Source organism: Podarcis muralis, chromosome 7 (genome assembly GCF_964188315.1).
Source record: "Podarcis muralis chromosome 7, rPodMur119.hap1.1, whole genome shotgun sequence".
In the NCBI taxonomy this organism is placed as follows: Eukaryota; Metazoa; Chordata; class Lepidosauria; order Squamata; family Lacertidae; genus Podarcis; species Podarcis muralis.
The window spans coordinates 88,219,240-88,236,836 of NC_135661.1; the positions used below are offsets into that span (position 1 = coordinate 88,219,240).

At 51.5% G+C, this 17,597-nt stretch overlaps 1 protein-coding gene and 1 pseudogene across 1 annotated transcript; one reads left to right on the forward strand and one right to left on the reverse strand.

Annotated features, from left to right (window-relative positions):
- Positions 1-954: 954 nt before the first annotated feature.
- CKM (creatine kinase, M-type) lies at positions 955-16,960 on the reverse strand. The gene is made up of 8 exons (XM_028741927.2): positions 16,805-16,960; positions 14,388-14,603; positions 11,692-11,846; positions 11,025-11,157; positions 7,486-7,657; positions 5,367-5,490; positions 4,394-4,583; positions 955-1,384 (listed from the first exon to the last, which is right to left on the reverse strand). The coding sequence occupies exons 2-8, from the start codon at positions 14,578-14,580 to the stop codon at positions 1,206-1,208; spliced, it is 1,146 nt and encodes a 381-aa protein (XP_028597760.1). The 5' UTR covers positions 14,581-14,603; positions 16,805-16,960; the 3' UTR covers positions 955-1,205.
- On the forward strand, positions 9,488-10,072 carry LOC114603017 (small nuclear ribonucleoprotein E pseudogene; annotated as a pseudogene).
- Positions 16,961-17,597: the final 637 nt, after the last annotated feature.

The window sequence follows — 17,597 nt, forward strand, 5'->3', positions numbered from 1 at the left end:
CCGGCTCATAGCCTAGTAACCCTTCCTAAACGTCAAGACGTAAAAAGCCCAGCCCTGTGAAACTCTTGACGCTGGTGATGGCAGGGAACGTCTGTAGGATCCTGACACTCACACCTTCATAATCTCTTCTCTCCAAGCTGGGCTACCCAGTGCCCATCTGCTCCAGAATCCTCACCGCAGCCAAATGTCCCTAAGGACCTAGGAACCGAGATAGACTGCCTCTGGACCTGGAGGTTCGCTAGGTACATAAGGTTTGCCCTGCTCTACCAAAAAAATGGCCCATGCAAGGCCAGCATTCACTTCTCACAGTGGCCAGCCAAAACCTGCAAACAGGTTTGCAACTCGTTTCCAGAAGCACTGCTTCCTTGTTTGGTGGCTGCAGGCAATTCATAGCCCTTGTCAAAAGGTAAAGGGACCCCTGACCATCAGGTCCAGTCGTGGCCGACTCTGGGGGTGTGGCACTCATCTCGCTTTACTGGCCGAGGGAGTCGGCATACAGCTTCCGGGTCATGTGGCCAGCATGACTAAGCCGCTTCTGGCGAACCAGAGCAGCGCACGGAAACGCCATTTACCTTCCCACCAGAGCGGTACCTATTTATCTACTTGCACTTTTGACGTGCTTTCGAACTGCTAGGTTGGCAGTAGCAGGAACCGCACAACAGGAGCTCACCCCGTTGCGGGGATTCGAACCGCCGACCTTCTGATCGGCAAGTCCTAGGCTCTGTGGTTTAACCCAAAGCGCCACCCGCATCCCATTTGCCTTCCCTGTACCCTTTCTTTAAAAAGGTAAAGGTAAAGAGACCCCTGACCATTAGGTCCAGTCACAGATGACTTTGGGGTTGCGGTGCTCATCACAGAATCGTAGAGTTGGGTCCCAGGGGTCATCTAACCCAACCCCTGCAATGCTTATTAAAAAATACCTTTTTAAAAAAGAAAAACAGCACGAGAGACTCCTTTTGGGAGGAGGCAAGGCTCTGGGGGCCGTAATTCGCTTTATTAACTCCTTCCACTAGGACTCAGGTGTCACGAGCGTCCCAGCTGCCCCGCCCCACCCCAGGCGGCCCTCCGCCCTCCTTCGCAAGAGAAGGGAGGGCGCCCAGGGACGGGGCGGTGGGTGGCCGGGAGTGGCAGGGTTGGGGTCACCCCCCCGGAGTCCAAGCCCCAGTCCACGCGGGGTCTGCAGGACGGCGGCCGCGGGAAACCTCTCACTTCTGCGCAGGGACCATGTCGTCGATGGCCTGGCCCTTCTCCAGTTTCTTCTCCATCTCCACCATCAGCTTCACGCCGTCCACCACCAACTGCACCTGTTCCACCTCGGAGGAGCCCAGGCGGTCAGCGTTGGAGATGTCGAAAACGGCGCCCACGGCCTCTGTGTCCACACCACCTGTGGGGGTTTTTTGGGGGTGGAGGAGAGAGTCGCCGTTACTTGGATCGCCCCCTCCAGACCCTCCACAAACTGGAAGTGGGTTTTTGAGCCCATAGGGTGTGTTTCGTTTTGCAACTTTCAGTTTCCAAGAAACGGGGAAGTTCTTGTAAGTCGCAACAAGCGACTCGGCCGTTCAAAATACTGTATTTTTTGCTCTATAAGACTCACTTTTTCCCTCCTAAAAAGTAAGGGGAAATGTGTGTGCATCTTATGGAGCGAATGCAGGCTGCACAGCTATCCCAGAAGCCAGAACAGCAAGAGGGATCACTGCTTTCACTGCGCAGCGATCCCTCTTGCTGTTCTGGCTTCTGGGATTCAGAATATTTTTTTTCTTGTTTTCCTCCTCCAAAAACTAGGTGCATCTTGTGGTCTGGTGCGTCTTATAGAGTGAAAAATACGGTATATTTTGCTTAAATGAATAGGATTTCGTTTTTGGTTGATAAGCAGAATGCGTGTGTGCAATGACGCAGCGGTCGTTGATTGCCGTTACGCTATATATTAACATTTTATTAGTATTTAGCATTACGCGACATTTTTGGAAGGTAAAGCTAAAAGAATTCGGCTTTCTGGTTTATGTGCTTTTGTCATTAAACCATAGACTTACTAGGCTAAATGGTTCCTGCGCTGCCACAGAAATAATAGCTGGTCGGAATGCCTCACGCCCCAAAATGTGTTTTTTAAGACTGCTCGCTGGATAATTCAGGTTCACACCCGAAAATTGCACTCCCTACTGAGCCAGGAATCAGTTTCGTAGAATCGTAGGCTTGAGAGGGGCCCCTAAGGGTCATCTAGTCCAACCCCTTGCAATGCAGGCATCACAGCTAAAGAATCCCTGAGATATAGCCACCCAGTGAAGGAGAGTCCATCACCTTCAGAGGAAGTCCGTTCCATTTGCCCACGGACACCTTTTGTATCATGTTGTTAAGTTTCCCCAATGGCGCAATGCACACAAATGGGCCTAGGACCCTCGTACCTACAGGACCGCCTCTTCCGGTCTGCCCCACGGAGGACCTTAAGGTTCATAAATGGCAACACCCTAGAGGTCCCAGGCCCTAAGGAAGTCAGATTAGTCTCAACCAGAGCCAGGGCCTTTTCAGTGATGGCTCCGGCCTGGTGGAACGCTCTGCCTCATGAGACCAGGGCCCTGCAGGATCTGATTTCTTTCCACAGGGCCTGTAAGACAGAGTTGTTCCGCCTGGCCTTTGGCCTGGATTCAACTGGATCCCCTCCCCCTCTTTCCTTTTTCCTTCTGTGATGGAACTCCTATTTGGGGACTTCCCTGGCTTTTTTCTGGCCCACGTAGAACCAGCCTGGATAGCTGGCCTTGGTGAAGATTTGACGTTTTCATCCCCAAAAAAGTTTTAGATTTGAGTTTCCATTGAAACGAGGCTGTATTTTAACGTTGTATTTTAATCAGTTGTTTTTATACCTGGTGTTAGCCACCCTGAGCCCAGTCTTGGCTGGGGAAAGCGGGGTATAAATAAAAATAAATAAAAATTATACCCACAGTTTTGGGAGGCAGGTGGTGGAAGATATTTAAAAATAAGCATCTGCCCGGGTTATTTTTTCCTTGTAGTGTGGATTTCATAAAATCGTAGGGACCCCCAAGGCTCGTCGAGCTCAAAACCCTTGCCATTCAGTTTTAGCAAAGCATCCCTGAGTGTTAGCCATCTAAACTCCGCTCATAAACTTTCAAGGAAGGAGGGAGAATATTTGAAGGAATCTCCTTCCTGGTCGTCCGGAATCTATCGCTTCGGGCCCTGCTGGCTCCCTCCTTGATGCAATAATAATAATAATAATAATAATTTATTATTTGTACCCCGCCCATCTGGCTGGGTTTCCCCAGCCACTCTGGGCGGCTTCCATAGAAACCAAAAAACACTAAAATATCATACATTAAAAACTTCCCTGAACAGGGCTGCCTTAAGATGTCTTCTAAATGTCAAGATAGTTGTTTATCGCTTTGACATCTGGTGGGAGGGCGTTCCACAGGGCGGGTGCCACCACCGAGAAGGCCCTCTGCCTGTTTCCCTGTAACTTTGCTTCTCGCAAAGAGGGAACTGCCAGAAGGCCCTCGGCGCTGGACCTCAGTGTCCGGGCAGAACGATGGGGGAGGAGACGCTCCTTCAGGTCTACTGGGCCTTTGAGGCCGTTTAGGGCTTTAAAGACCAGCACCAACACTTTGAATTGTGCTCGGAAATGTACTGGGAGCCAATGTAGGTCTTTCAAGACCAGTGTTATGTGGTCTCCACGACCGCTCCCAGTCACCAGTCTAGCTGCCGCATCCTGGATTAGTTGTAGTTTCCGGGTCACCTTCAAAGGTAGCCCCACGTAGAGCGCATTGCAGTAGTCCAAGTGGGAGATAACCAGAGCATGCACCACTCTGGCAAGACAGTCTGCGGGCAGGGAGGGTCTCAGCCTGCGTACCAGATGGAGCTGGTAGACCGCCGCCCTGGACACAGAATGCAACAGCCCTTCAGATATTTGAAGAGGGTCATTGTATCAGCTCTCGGCCATCTCTTCTCCAGGCTAAAAATACCCAGCTCCCTCAGGCATCCCTCATAAGGATTGGATTCCAGACCAAAGATTTATCTCTGCAAAGAAGCGCATTCCCCAACCCCTTCCCCTCACCCCTCTGCCTTATTCAACATGCAGTCATTGAACTGTAAAACTAGAGGGGGACACCCAGGGGTCATCTACTCCAACCCCTGCAATTCAGTAACCACCAGTCAATTGCATAGCACGAGACTGACGAGGGGGCCCCACAAGTAACAGCACGAGCCTAACCCTGTCTACTCAGAAGTGCATGGACTGAATCCCCCCCCCCCATCGGGGCTCGCTCCCAGGTAAGTGGGGCCAAGGGAGCGATTAAAAAGAAATTCAAGTCCCTAGTCCCTTTGAGGCGGCTCCAGCTTGTCTTATTTCCATCCTGGAAATAAGGATGGAAATGCCCTCCCGCCCTCTCACCTGTGCCACGTTTCTGCAGACGGAGACGCGTGAGGATTTCCTCGAACTTGGCATGCTTGCTGAGATGGGGCAGTTTGACGTGGACACCCCCACGCAGGCCAGTGCCCAGGTTAGAGGGGCAGGTCAGGATGTAGCCCAAGTGCTCGTTCCAGCTGAAGGGGTGGCCAGCTTTCTTGAAGATCTCCTCAATCTTCCCCGGGAAAAAGGAAAAGATGAGCGGGGTGTTGTATGGGGGAAGAGAGAATAACAATAACAACAACAATAATAATAATTCAATAATAATTTAATAACAACAACAACACGGGTGGCGCTGCGGGTTAAACCACAGAGCCTAGGACTTGCCAATCAGAAGGTCGGCGGTTCGAATCCCCGCGACGGGGTGAGCTCCCGTTGCTCCCGCCAAATAAGGGACAGTTGACAGATATGCACATATGGGGTGTGGCACATTTGGAGTGAAGTAAATGGACTTCAAGTTATTATGAACTACAAGAACGTTAACTCGGCAAGGAGGCACCTCGGGGGCCGGTGCATATCTTTGAGCACAGGTGCTTTGGGCTGCCAGGGCCTCACTCCTGCTAGCAATTGTGGCAAGCATCCCGGACCTCAAACCCAGCTCAGCCAGTGAAGAGGCAGAACTGCAGGCGGTACCAGCTCGGACACTGTCAACTGACCGCAGCCTGCCTGAGTCACCTGTGAGCCTGTCAGGTGCCTGCCAACGAATCGTAGAATTGGAATAAATAGTTGTTGGCAATGAGAATCATAGAGTTGGAAGGGACCCCCAGAGGTCCTCTAGTCTAACCCCTGCGATGCGGGAATCACATGATGCTCCCCTGCCTGCCAGGGACTGTCGCTCTGGGCTACTGTTCTCTGCCAGCCCAAAACCCCACATTTCTCCCCACGTGGCCTCCTGAGACAGCCAGGAGCCCTCTCCCCCCCCCCCCCCGCTTCAAAGCAGCCCCTCTACAAAGCTCACCTTCTGCAGCCCGACGCAGAAGCGCCGGAAGACCTCCTTCATGTTGCCGCCCTTCTGCATGGAGATGACACGGAGATGGTCCTCCTCGTTCACCCAGACCAGGAAGGTTTTGTTGTCATTGTGCCTGGGGGTGGGCAGAGGGGAGAGTGTGAACGCCGCAGGCCTGAGTGCCTCAAACCTCTCGAGTGCATTGGAGGTACTGTGACAGCACAAAAGGGCATTGAAGTGCACCAGGAATGTCATTATTATCATTTACACATAACACCGGTCCTGAGAGATCTGCATTGGCTCCCAGTACGTTTCCGAGCACAATTCAAAGTGTTGGTGCTGACCTTGAAAGCCCTAAACGGCCTCGGCCCAGTATACCTGAAGGAGCGTCTCCACCCCCATCGTTCTGCCCGGACACTGAGGTCCAGCTCCAAGGGCCTTCTGGCGGTTCCTGCACTGCGAGAAGTGAGGTTACAGGGAAGCAGGCAGAGGGCCTTCTCAGTGGTGGCGCCCGTCCCATGGAACGCCCTCCCGTCATATGTCAAGGAAATAAGCAGCTATCTTCTCTTTAAAAGACATCTGAAGGCAGCCCTGTTCAGGGAAGTTTTTAATATTTAACACTGTATTGTTTTTAATACTTGATTGGGAGCCGCCCGGAGTGGCTGGGGAAACTCAACCAGATGGTGCCTCACAAGACGAAAAGAATCCGTTCCGCGATTCTTTTCGTCTAGCGGTTTTTTCGTCTTGCGAAGCAACCCTATTAGCGGATTAGCGCTATTAGTGGTTTAGCGGCTATTAAAGGCTTAGCGGCTTAGCTGCTAAAAGGCTATTAGTGGCTTAGAAAAAGGGGGGGGGAGCGGGGAAAAACTCGCAAGACTAGCAAGATGTTTCGTCTTACGAAGCAAGCCCATAGGGAAAATCGTCTTGCGAAGCAACTCAAAAACAGAAAACCCTTTCGTCTAGCGGGTTTTCCGTCTTGCGAGGCATTCGTCTTGCAGGGCACTGCTATTATTATTATTATTAATCATCATCATCATCTTCATCATGATCCTTTCTATCCAACATTTCTACCAGGGTATTCGAGGCAACTTTCAACAGAAGCTAGAAACCATACAGTACGAATGCATTTTGCACAGGGGGTATGTTGTAGGGTGGTGTATAAATGCAAAAGCGCACATAGCCGAACCACCCCCTGCAAGACCATCCTTGCTTCGCAAGCAAGGCGAATCTGGGATGCTCTCGCGAGATCTCGTGGGCCCTCCAAATTCCCACCAGAGCAAGGCTTAGAAACTCTTCCCATGCCAGGCAAACCGGGTGCAAAAGGGGCTTTTAAGCTCTCCGCCTTGCATGCAATTAATCTGCAAGATTTCAACCAGTGTAAGGTTGAAACTGCATGAGATAACTGCACACATGACGCGATCGGGCGCTATAATGCAGATACGCAGTGCAACGCTTTCAAAAAAAGGTGAGGACACGTAGAACAGGGAGAAAACGTTTGTATCGTTTGCAGAAAAAACGTATCTATGCTATATTTTTGCAAGCCCCACAATGCAGTTTGGGTGGCCTCTGCTCCATTAAACATTTTGCAAGCTGCGAAGGAAGGGCGTGAGAGGTTGGGTGGAGATGGACATGCCCAGAGTGGCTGGGGCAACCCAGTCAGATGGACAGGGTATAAACAATAAAATTGTTCTTGTTGTTGTCACGGAATAAAAAAGGTAAAGGGACCCCTGACCATTAGGTCCAGTCGTGGCCGACTCTGGGGTTGCGGCGCTCATCTCGCTTTATTGGCTGAGGGAGCCGGCGTACAGCTTCCGGGTCATGTGGCCAGCATGACTAAGCCGCTTCTGGAGAACCAGACCAGCGCACGGAAACGCCGTTTACCTTCCCACCGGAGTGGTACCTATTTATCTACTTGCACTGGTGTGCTTTCAAACTGCTAGGTTGGCAGGAGCAGGGACCGAGCAACGGGAGCTCACCCCGTCACGGGGATTCGAACCGTTGACCTTCTGATTGGCAAGTCCTAGGCTCTGTGGTTTAGACCACAGCGCCACCCGCGTCCCTCTGTCACTGAACAGGATGTCCCTATTTTCATCAGGAAAACGTTGCGGGGCATCAATGTGTTGCTGCTTACCAGATTCCTCTGGCGTCGGGCCAGTCCCGGGCCATGCCTGAGGCGAGCAGGAGAGGAGAGACGGGCTTGTCGAAGAGGAAGTGGTCGTCAATGAGCTGCTGCTGTTCTGCATCAGTCATGTTCTTCAGAGGGTAGTACTTGCCCTTGAACTCTCCGGTCAAGCTGTTCAAGGCTGTGGAACAGGGGGAAAGGCAGGGAGGTGAGGTGGGGGGAGACACCAAGTGGAGGAGGCCATGCCTAGGCACTGACCATTTCGTAGAACCATAGAGTTGCATAATTGGGAGGGACCTCCAAAGGTCATCCAGCTCAACCCGCTGCGATGGAGGACCATTTGGACACAGCCTGCATGGCCCGCTTTGGAGCATGGGAGTGTGGAGCAGAGAGGCCTTGCAGCCACAACCGCCTAGCTCTAGCAGTCGCTGTCTCGCTATTTCATCCTGTGACACCCACACATTTTGGCACTGTCGTTTATTTCCCATTTTGCTTTTCTCCCCCCAAGGTTCTACACTTAGGCAGGAATAAAAGATGGGGGGCGTCTGGCTTGCCAGCAATACATGTGGGAAGCATCTATGGGGCTTTGTGGACCACAAGCCAAACATGAGTTGACTGTGTGATGCAGCAGCAAAAAAGGCTAATGCTAGACATCACCTAGCCTACAAAGGTCTGTATAGTTCAAGCTCTGGTTTTCCCAGTAGTGATGTATGGAAGTGAGAGCTGGACCATCAAGAAGGCTGATCGCTGAAGAATTGTTGCTTTTGAATTCTGGTGCTGGAGGAGACTCTTGAGAGTCCCATGGACTGCAAGAAGATCCGACCTCTCCATTCTGAAGGAAATCAGCCCTGAGTGCTCACTGGAAGGACAGATCCTGAAGCTGAGGCTCCAAGACTTTGGCCGCCTCATGAGAAGAGAAGACTCCCTGGAAAAGACCCTGATGTTGGGAAAGATGGAGGGCACAAGGAGAAGGGGACGACAGAGGACGAGATGGTGGGACAGTGTTCTCGAAGCTACCAGCATGAGTTTGACCAAACTGCGGGAGGCAGTGGAAGACAGGAGTGCCTGGCGTGCTCTGGTCCAGGGGTCACGAAGAGGCGGACACGACTAAACGACTAAACAACAACAATTCTCTGCTGCATCAACAGAAATCTAGTGTCCAGATCAAAGGAAGTCATTGTCCCGCTCTATTCTCCTTGGTCAGACTGGAGTCCTGTGTCCAGTTCTGGGTACCACAATTTAACAAGGATGTTGACAAGCTGGAACGTGGGCAGAAGAAGGTGACAGAGATGGTCAAGGGTCTGGAAACCAAGCCTGTTTAGAGCAGTTGGAGATTTTTGTACTAGATGAGCCTTGGGTGTCCCATCTAACTTTACAATTCTGCTTTTTATCCTCAAAACAACCCTGTGAAGTAGACTCATTCACTTAGGGGAGGCTTTGCAGGCCACCTGATCCACATCCCTGATGTAGATCAGTTAAATGATCAGTTTTAAGAGGGTGACTGGCTCATGGTCACCCCAATATAAGCTTTTAACCGGGGGGAGATTTGAACCAGCATCTACCTGCTCATCGCCTGTGCAACACTGCTTTTGACTACAGCTCCCATCATAATGCTTTTGAATTCTGGTGCTGGAGGAGACTCTTGAGAGTCCCATGGACTGCAAGAAGATCAAACCTTTCCATTCTGAAGGAAATCAGCCCTGAGTGCTCACTGGAAGGACAGATCCTGAAGCTGAGGCTCCAAGACTTTGGCCACCACATGAGAAGAGAAGACTCCCTGGAAAAGACCCTGATGCTGGGAAAGATGGAGGGCGCAAGGAGAAGGGGACGACAGAGGACGAGATGGTGGGACAGTGTTCTCAAAGCTACCAGCATGGGTTTGATCAAACTGCGGGAGGCAGTGGAAGACAGGAGTGCCTGGCGTGCTCTGGTCCAGGGGGTCACAAAGAGGTGGACATGACTAAACGACTAAACAACGACAATGAAAGCGAGGAGTGAGAGGAGTTGACCATTGGCTGCCCCATCCCACCTAAGTCGGCTCGTCCTGTCAGGGGTCGTTCCCAGCCCAGCTGCCGGCCAAGGCCAGAAGATGCAGAAAGTGATGGTGCAGCCCATCAACCTCAACTTCAGATACCTACAGAATAGGTCCAGAATTCAGGTGTGGCTGTATGAACAGGTGGACATGAGGCTAGAAGGCTGTATTATTGGATTTGATGAATATGTGAACTTGGTTCTGGATGATGCTGAGGAGATTCACTCCTAGACAAAATCAAGGAAACAGCTGGGCCGAACCATGTTAAAAGGAGACAATATTACTCTTCTACAGATTGTTTCTAAATAGAAATAGCTATTGAGTCTGTTTTGCTTATTATTTTAATCTTTAAACCTATAGAAGAAAATATGCAGTGGTTTAATGGTATCACTCCCAATTCTACCATTGGTGTCTGAAGAATGAAGCCAGTTACTTAATTTGTGCTTGCATAATTTTCAATAACTTTTCTACATTGGTGCTGAATTGTAGTTCTTTATAAATAAAACTTTTTGTTAGTAAAAAAACAAAAAAACCCACCAAGGTCTTAATATGCCCCCCTTATTGCCAAATTAAAGCATTTTTCGTCTATCTGTGTACATTCACAGCACATTCTGAATGGGGGGGCGTCTCTCCCAACTTTGAATTTTGGGTGTGCTTTGTAGCTGAGGGCATTCTCCCTCATTCTTTTGATTTGGGTCATATGTCAAATTTGAAGCTTCATGAACTGACATCTGTTAAAGACTGGATGCCATTGCCTGCTATTTACTAAACACAGAAGTAAACATCATCAGACCTTTGCCAAATACCTCATGCCATTGCATGTCAGCTCTCAAACAATTGAGACTGAAATCAAATGCTGCCCAGAGTCAGCAGATATTTGGCGAACGTCTGATGGATATTCATCCCAAAAGAGAACCTGAGCAGACTGTTCCCTCTTGATTCTGGAGGTTGCAAAAAGCCCTCTTTAACTGCACTTCAAACTTAGAATTTCTTCTTCTTGTAATCTAGTGTGGCCCTGCAAAGGCTTTTCAAAAAAGGTACCCTAAACCTACAGTTCCCAGGCCTCCTTAGGAAGAAGGAATGACTTAAATTAGTGTAAATAGTGCAGAAATGGCCCAAAATTAAGGGGAATGCACTGATCTTTCAAAGAGAGAGCCCTTAAGACATTCCTGGTTCCTCTTGTCACCTTAAGAACATAAGGAAAGCTGGCTGCATCAGGCGAAGGGAGTTCAAATACTCCAGCATCCTGTTTCCCCCCACAGGAAACCTACCAGCAGGATTCGAACACAAGAGCACGCTTCCCTCCTGCGGTTTCCAGCCCCTGGTATTCAGGAGCACTGCTGCCTCCAGCTGTGGGGGCCAGAGCCCAGCCATTGTGGCTGACAGCCCTCTCCTTCTCCCTGAATTTGCCTAATTGTATTTCGAAGCCATCCTGTGGCAGGGAGTTCCGCAGTTCAACTCTTGCGCTACCCAAAGAAGGAATCTGTTTTGCTCGGCGCGATTCTTCCCGTCTTACCAGTGATGGAGAGATTCTCAACAGCCCGGCGCTCTCCACGGCTGCAGTGGGGGGGCAGGGTGTACCCCTTGATGCTGCGCCCAGTCCTCACGCGGCTGCTGAGAACATAGTTGGGGTCCAGGTCATCTCCACCCTGTGGGGAACAGAGAGGCAGAGGCCTGCCGTGAGTTGGCCAGGCAAGCCCCCGACACACTTGCCTTTCTCACGAGCACGGCGGTCCTTCCCCGTTCCGTGCGAGCGTCTGAACCTGCCCCCCTCCCAAGTCAAACCACGAATCTGTCAGGCACAGTGCCGTCACTTCCAGCCTTTGCCAACCTGGCGCCCTCCAGATGTTTGGGGCAGCAGGTTGGCAAAGGCGGGTCTACTCTGACTGGCAAGAAGAGCCTGGCTGCTGGATCAGGGCAAACGGGGCCCATCAAGTTTTGGTGGCCATCCCTGCCTCTTGTGGGAGGGAGTTCCACAGGCTAACTCGGCCTCTGTACTTCTTTTTATCTGTCCTGAATCCAGGTTGATCGTTGTCGCTGCCTCCTGTGCAGGTGAGTTCCCTTGTTCAGGGAACCAGGCACTGGGGGGGGGGTTAAAATTTGCGTGTCCAAAGCATGGGCGCCCCTATAGAACTACGGCCCAGCCCTCCAGCCCCTCAGCCCTGGCCAGTCCTGGTTCCTACCTTCAGGTTCTCGTGGTTCAGGTCGGTCTTATGCTTGTCAGTTGGCTTGTAGCCGCCATGACGGTCCCGGATGACAGGATCAAAGAGTCCGCCGAATACGGTATAGCTCTCTTCATCACCAGCCACACAGCCCACGGTCATGATGTAGGGGTGGCCTGTGTGTGAACGAGGGGGGAGACGTTAGATTAGGAGAAGGGCGCCTGAAGCACCGTTCTTCATTGATGGCCATCTGCCAGCGATTATTTTAGCTGTGATTCTCTCGTTGCAGGAGGCTGGAGTACATGACCCTTGTGGGGGGAGCGAGTCCCTTCAAACTTTACAATTCTATAATTCATAAATAATATGATCAGGGACATATTGCCCTGCCCCTTAAAAAACTGATGACTCCCAGAGGCCTGTGGGAATGGGATTAGAGTGCTCAAAGTGGGAGATTGGCGGGTATGACCAGTGGGGTGCTCTCTTTGGCAAGCCTTGTTGAAAAGGAACAGGCGCTGCACGTGAGATCTCACTCTGCAGGGTCAGGAAATCGTAGAATTGTAGGCTCCTGTGTTAAGAGCTCCAGCTCATTTTGCTTATTTCCTATGCTCTGTGCATTAGTATAGAGACAACCAAAACCGCAAGTATTTCCCTCCAGTGTCTTTTCCATGCTATGATGCAATTGTTTTCATAACGTTGTCTTCTTTGTTGTAAGCCGCTTTGAGCATGATTTTTGCTGTGTGTGTGTGTTTGTGGAAAAATTGCATACAAATGAATGAATGAAGCCTGCGTCTCTGCTGGAGACATGCAGAACTATACGCAGGGGTTTATGTGCACCCCCCACAAACTGAACCCAGCAAGGGGACTTGGCTATTTAATCCAGGAGTGGTCAGCTGGAAACCACTTCCTGTGGTTGGCTGGAAGTCAACACTCCCAGTAATATTTGCAACTTGCAAGAGGTTTGTTTGGGCTTTTGTATGTAATATGTGGGTCCTTGTATTCATACTACAGCTGGGGACCTAATTTGATAAATTGTTATGGTCTAATCTTTTCTCAAGGGATGTGGGTGGCGCTGTGGGTTAAACCACTGAGCCTAGGGCTTGCCGATCAGAAGGTCGGCGGTTCGAATCCCCGCAATGGGATGAGCTCCCGTTGCTCAGTCCCTGCTCCTGCCAACCTAGCAGTTCGAAAGCACGTCAAACTGCAAGTAGATAAATAGGCACCGCTCCGGTGGGAAGGTAAATGGCGTTTCCGTGCGCTGCTCTGGTTCACCAGAAGTGGCTTAGTCCTGCTGGCCACATGACCCGGAAGCTGTACGCCGGCTCCCTTGGCCAGTAAGGCGAGATGAGTGCCGCAACCCCAGAGTCAGCCACGACTGGACCTAATGGCCAGGGGTCCCTTTACCTTTAATCTTTTCTCAGTTAGGAACCTAGGAAGCTGTCTTATGTCAAGTCAGACCCACTGGCCCATTGAGCCAAGTGCTACCAACACTGACTGGCAGCTCAGCTCTCCAGGGTTTCAAAAGGGTGACATTGCCAGGGCCATAGCTGTCAATCGTCCCTTATTTGGTGGGACAGTCCCTTATCCCAGAGCCATGTCTCGCTGCTATTCCTTATTGATGATGTCCCTTAAATTTCCCGGGTTTCAAAGGAAGCAGCTCCTCTCCCTCCCTCCCTGCCGGCCAGGGAGGAGGGAGGCTCCAACTGTGTTGCTTGGCTGCGTTGCTCACCCAATAAGGAGTCTAAGAACGACTGGGGGGTGGAGCTTGCATGCCTTGTGCCGATCAAATCGGCCGCGTTGCCTGGGGACTTGCCTTTGCTCAGCGCTTCCCAGCGGAGAGGTGACGGTGGTTTTCCTTGCTGCATCCCCTTTGCCGGATTGCTGCGCTGTGGGAACCACCGCTTGAGGCTTCGTTGGGCTGCTGGCTGGGCTTTCTGCCTTAGGCTCGGAGGGGCTCAGAAGTCGAACACACCTGTGCCCCTTGGAAAATCCCTTATTTTGGCTGCTGATCCCTTATTTTTGAGGCTGCTGGTCCCTTATTTTCAAATCTGTAAGTTGACAGCTATGGCCAGGGCTCCCAGGCAGATGTTCTGCCACAGGGACCTTCCAATTAAATCTCCACGGGAAAAGGGGTTGTTCTGAATTATAGGTGCTATTCCTCCATTGCAACGGGTTGGACCAGATGACCTTGCGATCCAGCCCTGCCCTCCTGCAGTTCTCATGCCTTGCTACTCTTTCTAGCTGCTGGGGCTCAAAGCAGGCTGGACTCTGGACTCTTTTGTTTCCTCCCCCTTCCCTGCCCCCCCCCCCCCCCCGCGGACTCCACACCCCACTGTGTGGCAAATGCATGTAAAATTATGCAAACTGGCCAGCAGAGGGAGATGGCAAGCCGGATTGGGGAGAAATTGCATGTCTGTCTTTGGAAGAAGAAGAAGAGGAGTTTGGATTTGATATCCCGCTTTATCACTACCCGAAGGAGTCTCAAAGCGGCTCACAATCTCCTTTCCCTTCCTCCCCCACAACAAACACTCTGTGAAGTGAGTGGGGCTGAGAGACTTCAGAGAAGTGTGACTGGCACAAGGTCACCCAGCAGCTGCAGGTGGAGGAGCGGAGACACAAACCCGGTTCCCCAGATTACGAGTCCACCGCTCTTAACCACTACACCACACTGGGTGACATCTTTGCTTTAGTGTTTGGTTCGTCCAAGAGGGAGCACCCACCTGGGTTGTCCACACCGGTCTGGATGCAGTCGTCCAGGGTGAAGCCGCTGGGAGTCTCCTTGCCACGCAGCTGTTCGTAAAGCTCCTTGGTGAGGACCTTCGCCATGTGGTTGTTGTGTTTGGAGAGGTCAGGGTACTCCTCATCACACTTGTAGTTCATCTTGTACTTGTTGTGGGTGTTTCCAAAAGGCATGGTGGCGGGTGGCGGGGCGAGTCCTGTGGCAAGAAAGGAGAGCACAGCCTTGAGGGCTTTTTAAGTTTGCAGGTAGGTGCAATAGGGCTTTATAAAAATTACCGTAATTTTTGCTCTATAAGATTCACTTTTTCCCTCCTAATAAGTAAGGGGAAATGTGTGTGCGTCTTATGGAGCGAATGCAGGCTGCGCAGCTATCCCAGAAGCCAGAACAGCAAGAGGGATTGCTGCTTTCACTGCGCAGCGATCCCTCTTGCTGTTCTGGCTTCTGAGATCCAGAATATTTTTTTTCTTGTTTTCCTCCTCCAAAAACTAGGTGCATCTTATGGTCTGGTGCTTCTTATAGAGCGAAAAATACGCTATGTGTGGAATGGAGATAGCAGAGAGAGAGAGAAGTTTTTCCACCCCGAAAGGTAAAGGTAAAGGGACCCCTGACCATTAGGTCCAGTCGGGGGTTGCGGTGCTCATCTCTCTTTATTGGCCGAGGGAGCCAGCCTACAGCTTCCGGGTCATGTGGCCAGCATGACTAAGCCGCTTCTGGCGAACCAGAGCAGCGTACGGAAACGCCGTTTACCTTCCCGCCGGAGCGGTACCTATTGATCTACTTGCACGTTGATGTGCTTTTGAACTGCTAGGTTGGCAGGAGCAGGGACCGAGCAACGGGAGCTCACCCTGTCGCGGGGATTCGAACCCCCAACCTTCTGATCGGCAAGCCCTAGGCTCTGTGTTTTGGACCACAGTGCCATCTGCATCCTCTCTCCATAACACAATGAGGCTGAGTGTTGGACGATTTGGGACGGAGGAAAGAAAGTCGTCCTTCGTACAGCACATAGTTAATCTATGGAACTCTCTGCTGCAGGAAACAGCAACAGCCACAAACCTGGATGGCATTAAAAGAGGATGGGGCAAATTCATGGAGGAGGAGATGCCTATTGATATCTATTCGCCATAACAGTTATTCCACCGTTGGAGGCAGCAGTGCTCCTGAATCCCAGCTGCTGGAAACCACAGGAGGAGAGGAGAGGGCTCTGAGTTCGAATCCTGTTTGCAGGTTCCCCAGAAGAAGCATCTGGGATGCTGGACTTGTTGGGCCGCTGGCCTGAACCAGCAGCCAGGCTCTTCCGAGGTTCTTAATGAGGGGCCTATCCCCTTTCTCCACCTCCTTCGTAATTTGCCCAGCCGTTTTTCTTGAGATCTGGGAACTTGAAGCGTGCAAAGCACATCGGCAGCCCCTGTGGCAAGGGCCGTTCCATGGGTCAGAGCTTATTCTAGATATGCATTATTATTATTATTATTATTATTATTATTATTATTATTATTCTCCTTGCACAAGTCACCCAGCCTTTGCTGGAGAGTGGAGAGTTCCCAAGGTGGCACAGAATCCCATTCCCAGCTCTGCGGCCTGTCCGTATGGAACCCATATGGAGAGGTCAAGAGGGCCCCCCTGGGTGCCAAGTGGGTGGGGAGGTGTGGGGCAGGGGGGCGTGCAGGCTCCAGCACTCCTATCTAGTTGCCGCTGGTGGAGAGCCAGGGATAATTTTAGCCCTCGGCCCCTCGGAAACCGGTTTATTTATATCCAACTTTCTTGTCCACAAAAGGGCCCCCGATGGCGTGGAAGAACATTTTGGCTGCCAGCTCAGCTTGCATTCCTGCGGCTACTTTTGCAAAGTGTCAGCGGTCCCCGGATCCAAGTGCCCAGCGAGGAATCCAATCTCCTGGCAGGGTGAGGGGGGTGGGGAGGGAAGCGGGGAAAGCACTCTGCATGCAGCAAGGGAGGAGAGAGGGGGAGAGTTTGGCAGGCGCTTGCAGGAGGGCTGGCCAATGGGCGCATGCCAGGGTCTTCCTGGACCTCCTCTCCTGCCCGCAAACAGCAAGGACGCCCGTCTAGGGCACTCAGCAAGGTCATTGCAAGGCTTGGGGTCACTGGCGCCATTTGGGGCCGTCCGAAAAGAAGGGCAGCTCTAGGAGCCTGGCAACCCTATACTTGGCCATTCTAGGGGGCAAAGCACCGAAGCAGATTGCTGGAGTAGGGGGCACCTGCTGGTGCCCCAAATTCTCTGGACTGCCACCCACGCTCCCCATCCACTTGATAGATCAAATTCCAGATTTTGAAAAATCTGGCCTGCTTTGTAGGCAATGCACCTGCAGCTGTTGCTGCCCGTTTCTCTGTCCTCCCTTCTCCCACCCCACGCGCCCAAATCTGGGAACCAGAGACGGCTGTTACCTGACAGGGAGAATCAAATCCTGCAAAATCCCCAGGGGCTTGGCGCTGCCTTGTCTCACTCCAGCACAACAGGTGACCCGAAAGCCTGGCTCAAGGACCTAGACATATATACCCTGTGCCCCGCTGCCATTGGCCCAACACTGACAAGCAGCCAGCCTCTGATTGGGCATTGCTTCCCTGTCCCCGCTTGAAATTTGGGTCAGGAGCTTTCTTCGCCTCCGTCCCCTGATGGAGCACAAGCGTCTCCTGCAGGGCTCTCCTTTCCCCCCCAGAGGCAAAGCTCAGCCCCAGGTCCTGCTTCCGCAATGCAGGGCCCCAAAAATACGTGAAGCGAGTGGATTGGAGCATGTGCAGAGTGCTCCTTCACAATGTGTCGGGACCAGGACCTGGCTCTTCTTATGTCATTAAAGTGCAAAAGACGAGACTGCTGGATCGGGCCCATCTAGTCCTCCAGAATCCTGTTCTCACATAATACCCCTAAGAACCTGGGAATCTGGATAGACTTTCTGGAGCTGGAGGTTATAATAATAATAATTTAATAATAATTTATTATTTATACCCCGCCCATCTGGCTGAGTTTCCCCAGCCACTCTGGGCAGCTTCCAATCAAGTGTTAAAAACAATACAGCATTAAATATTAAAAACTTCCCTGATCAGGGCTGCCTTCAGATGTCTTTAAAAAGAAGATAGCTGCTTCTTTCCTTCACATCTGATGGGAGGGTGTTCCACAGGGCGGGCGCCACCACCGAGAAGGCCCTCTGCCTGGTTCCCTGTAACCTCACTTCTCGCAATG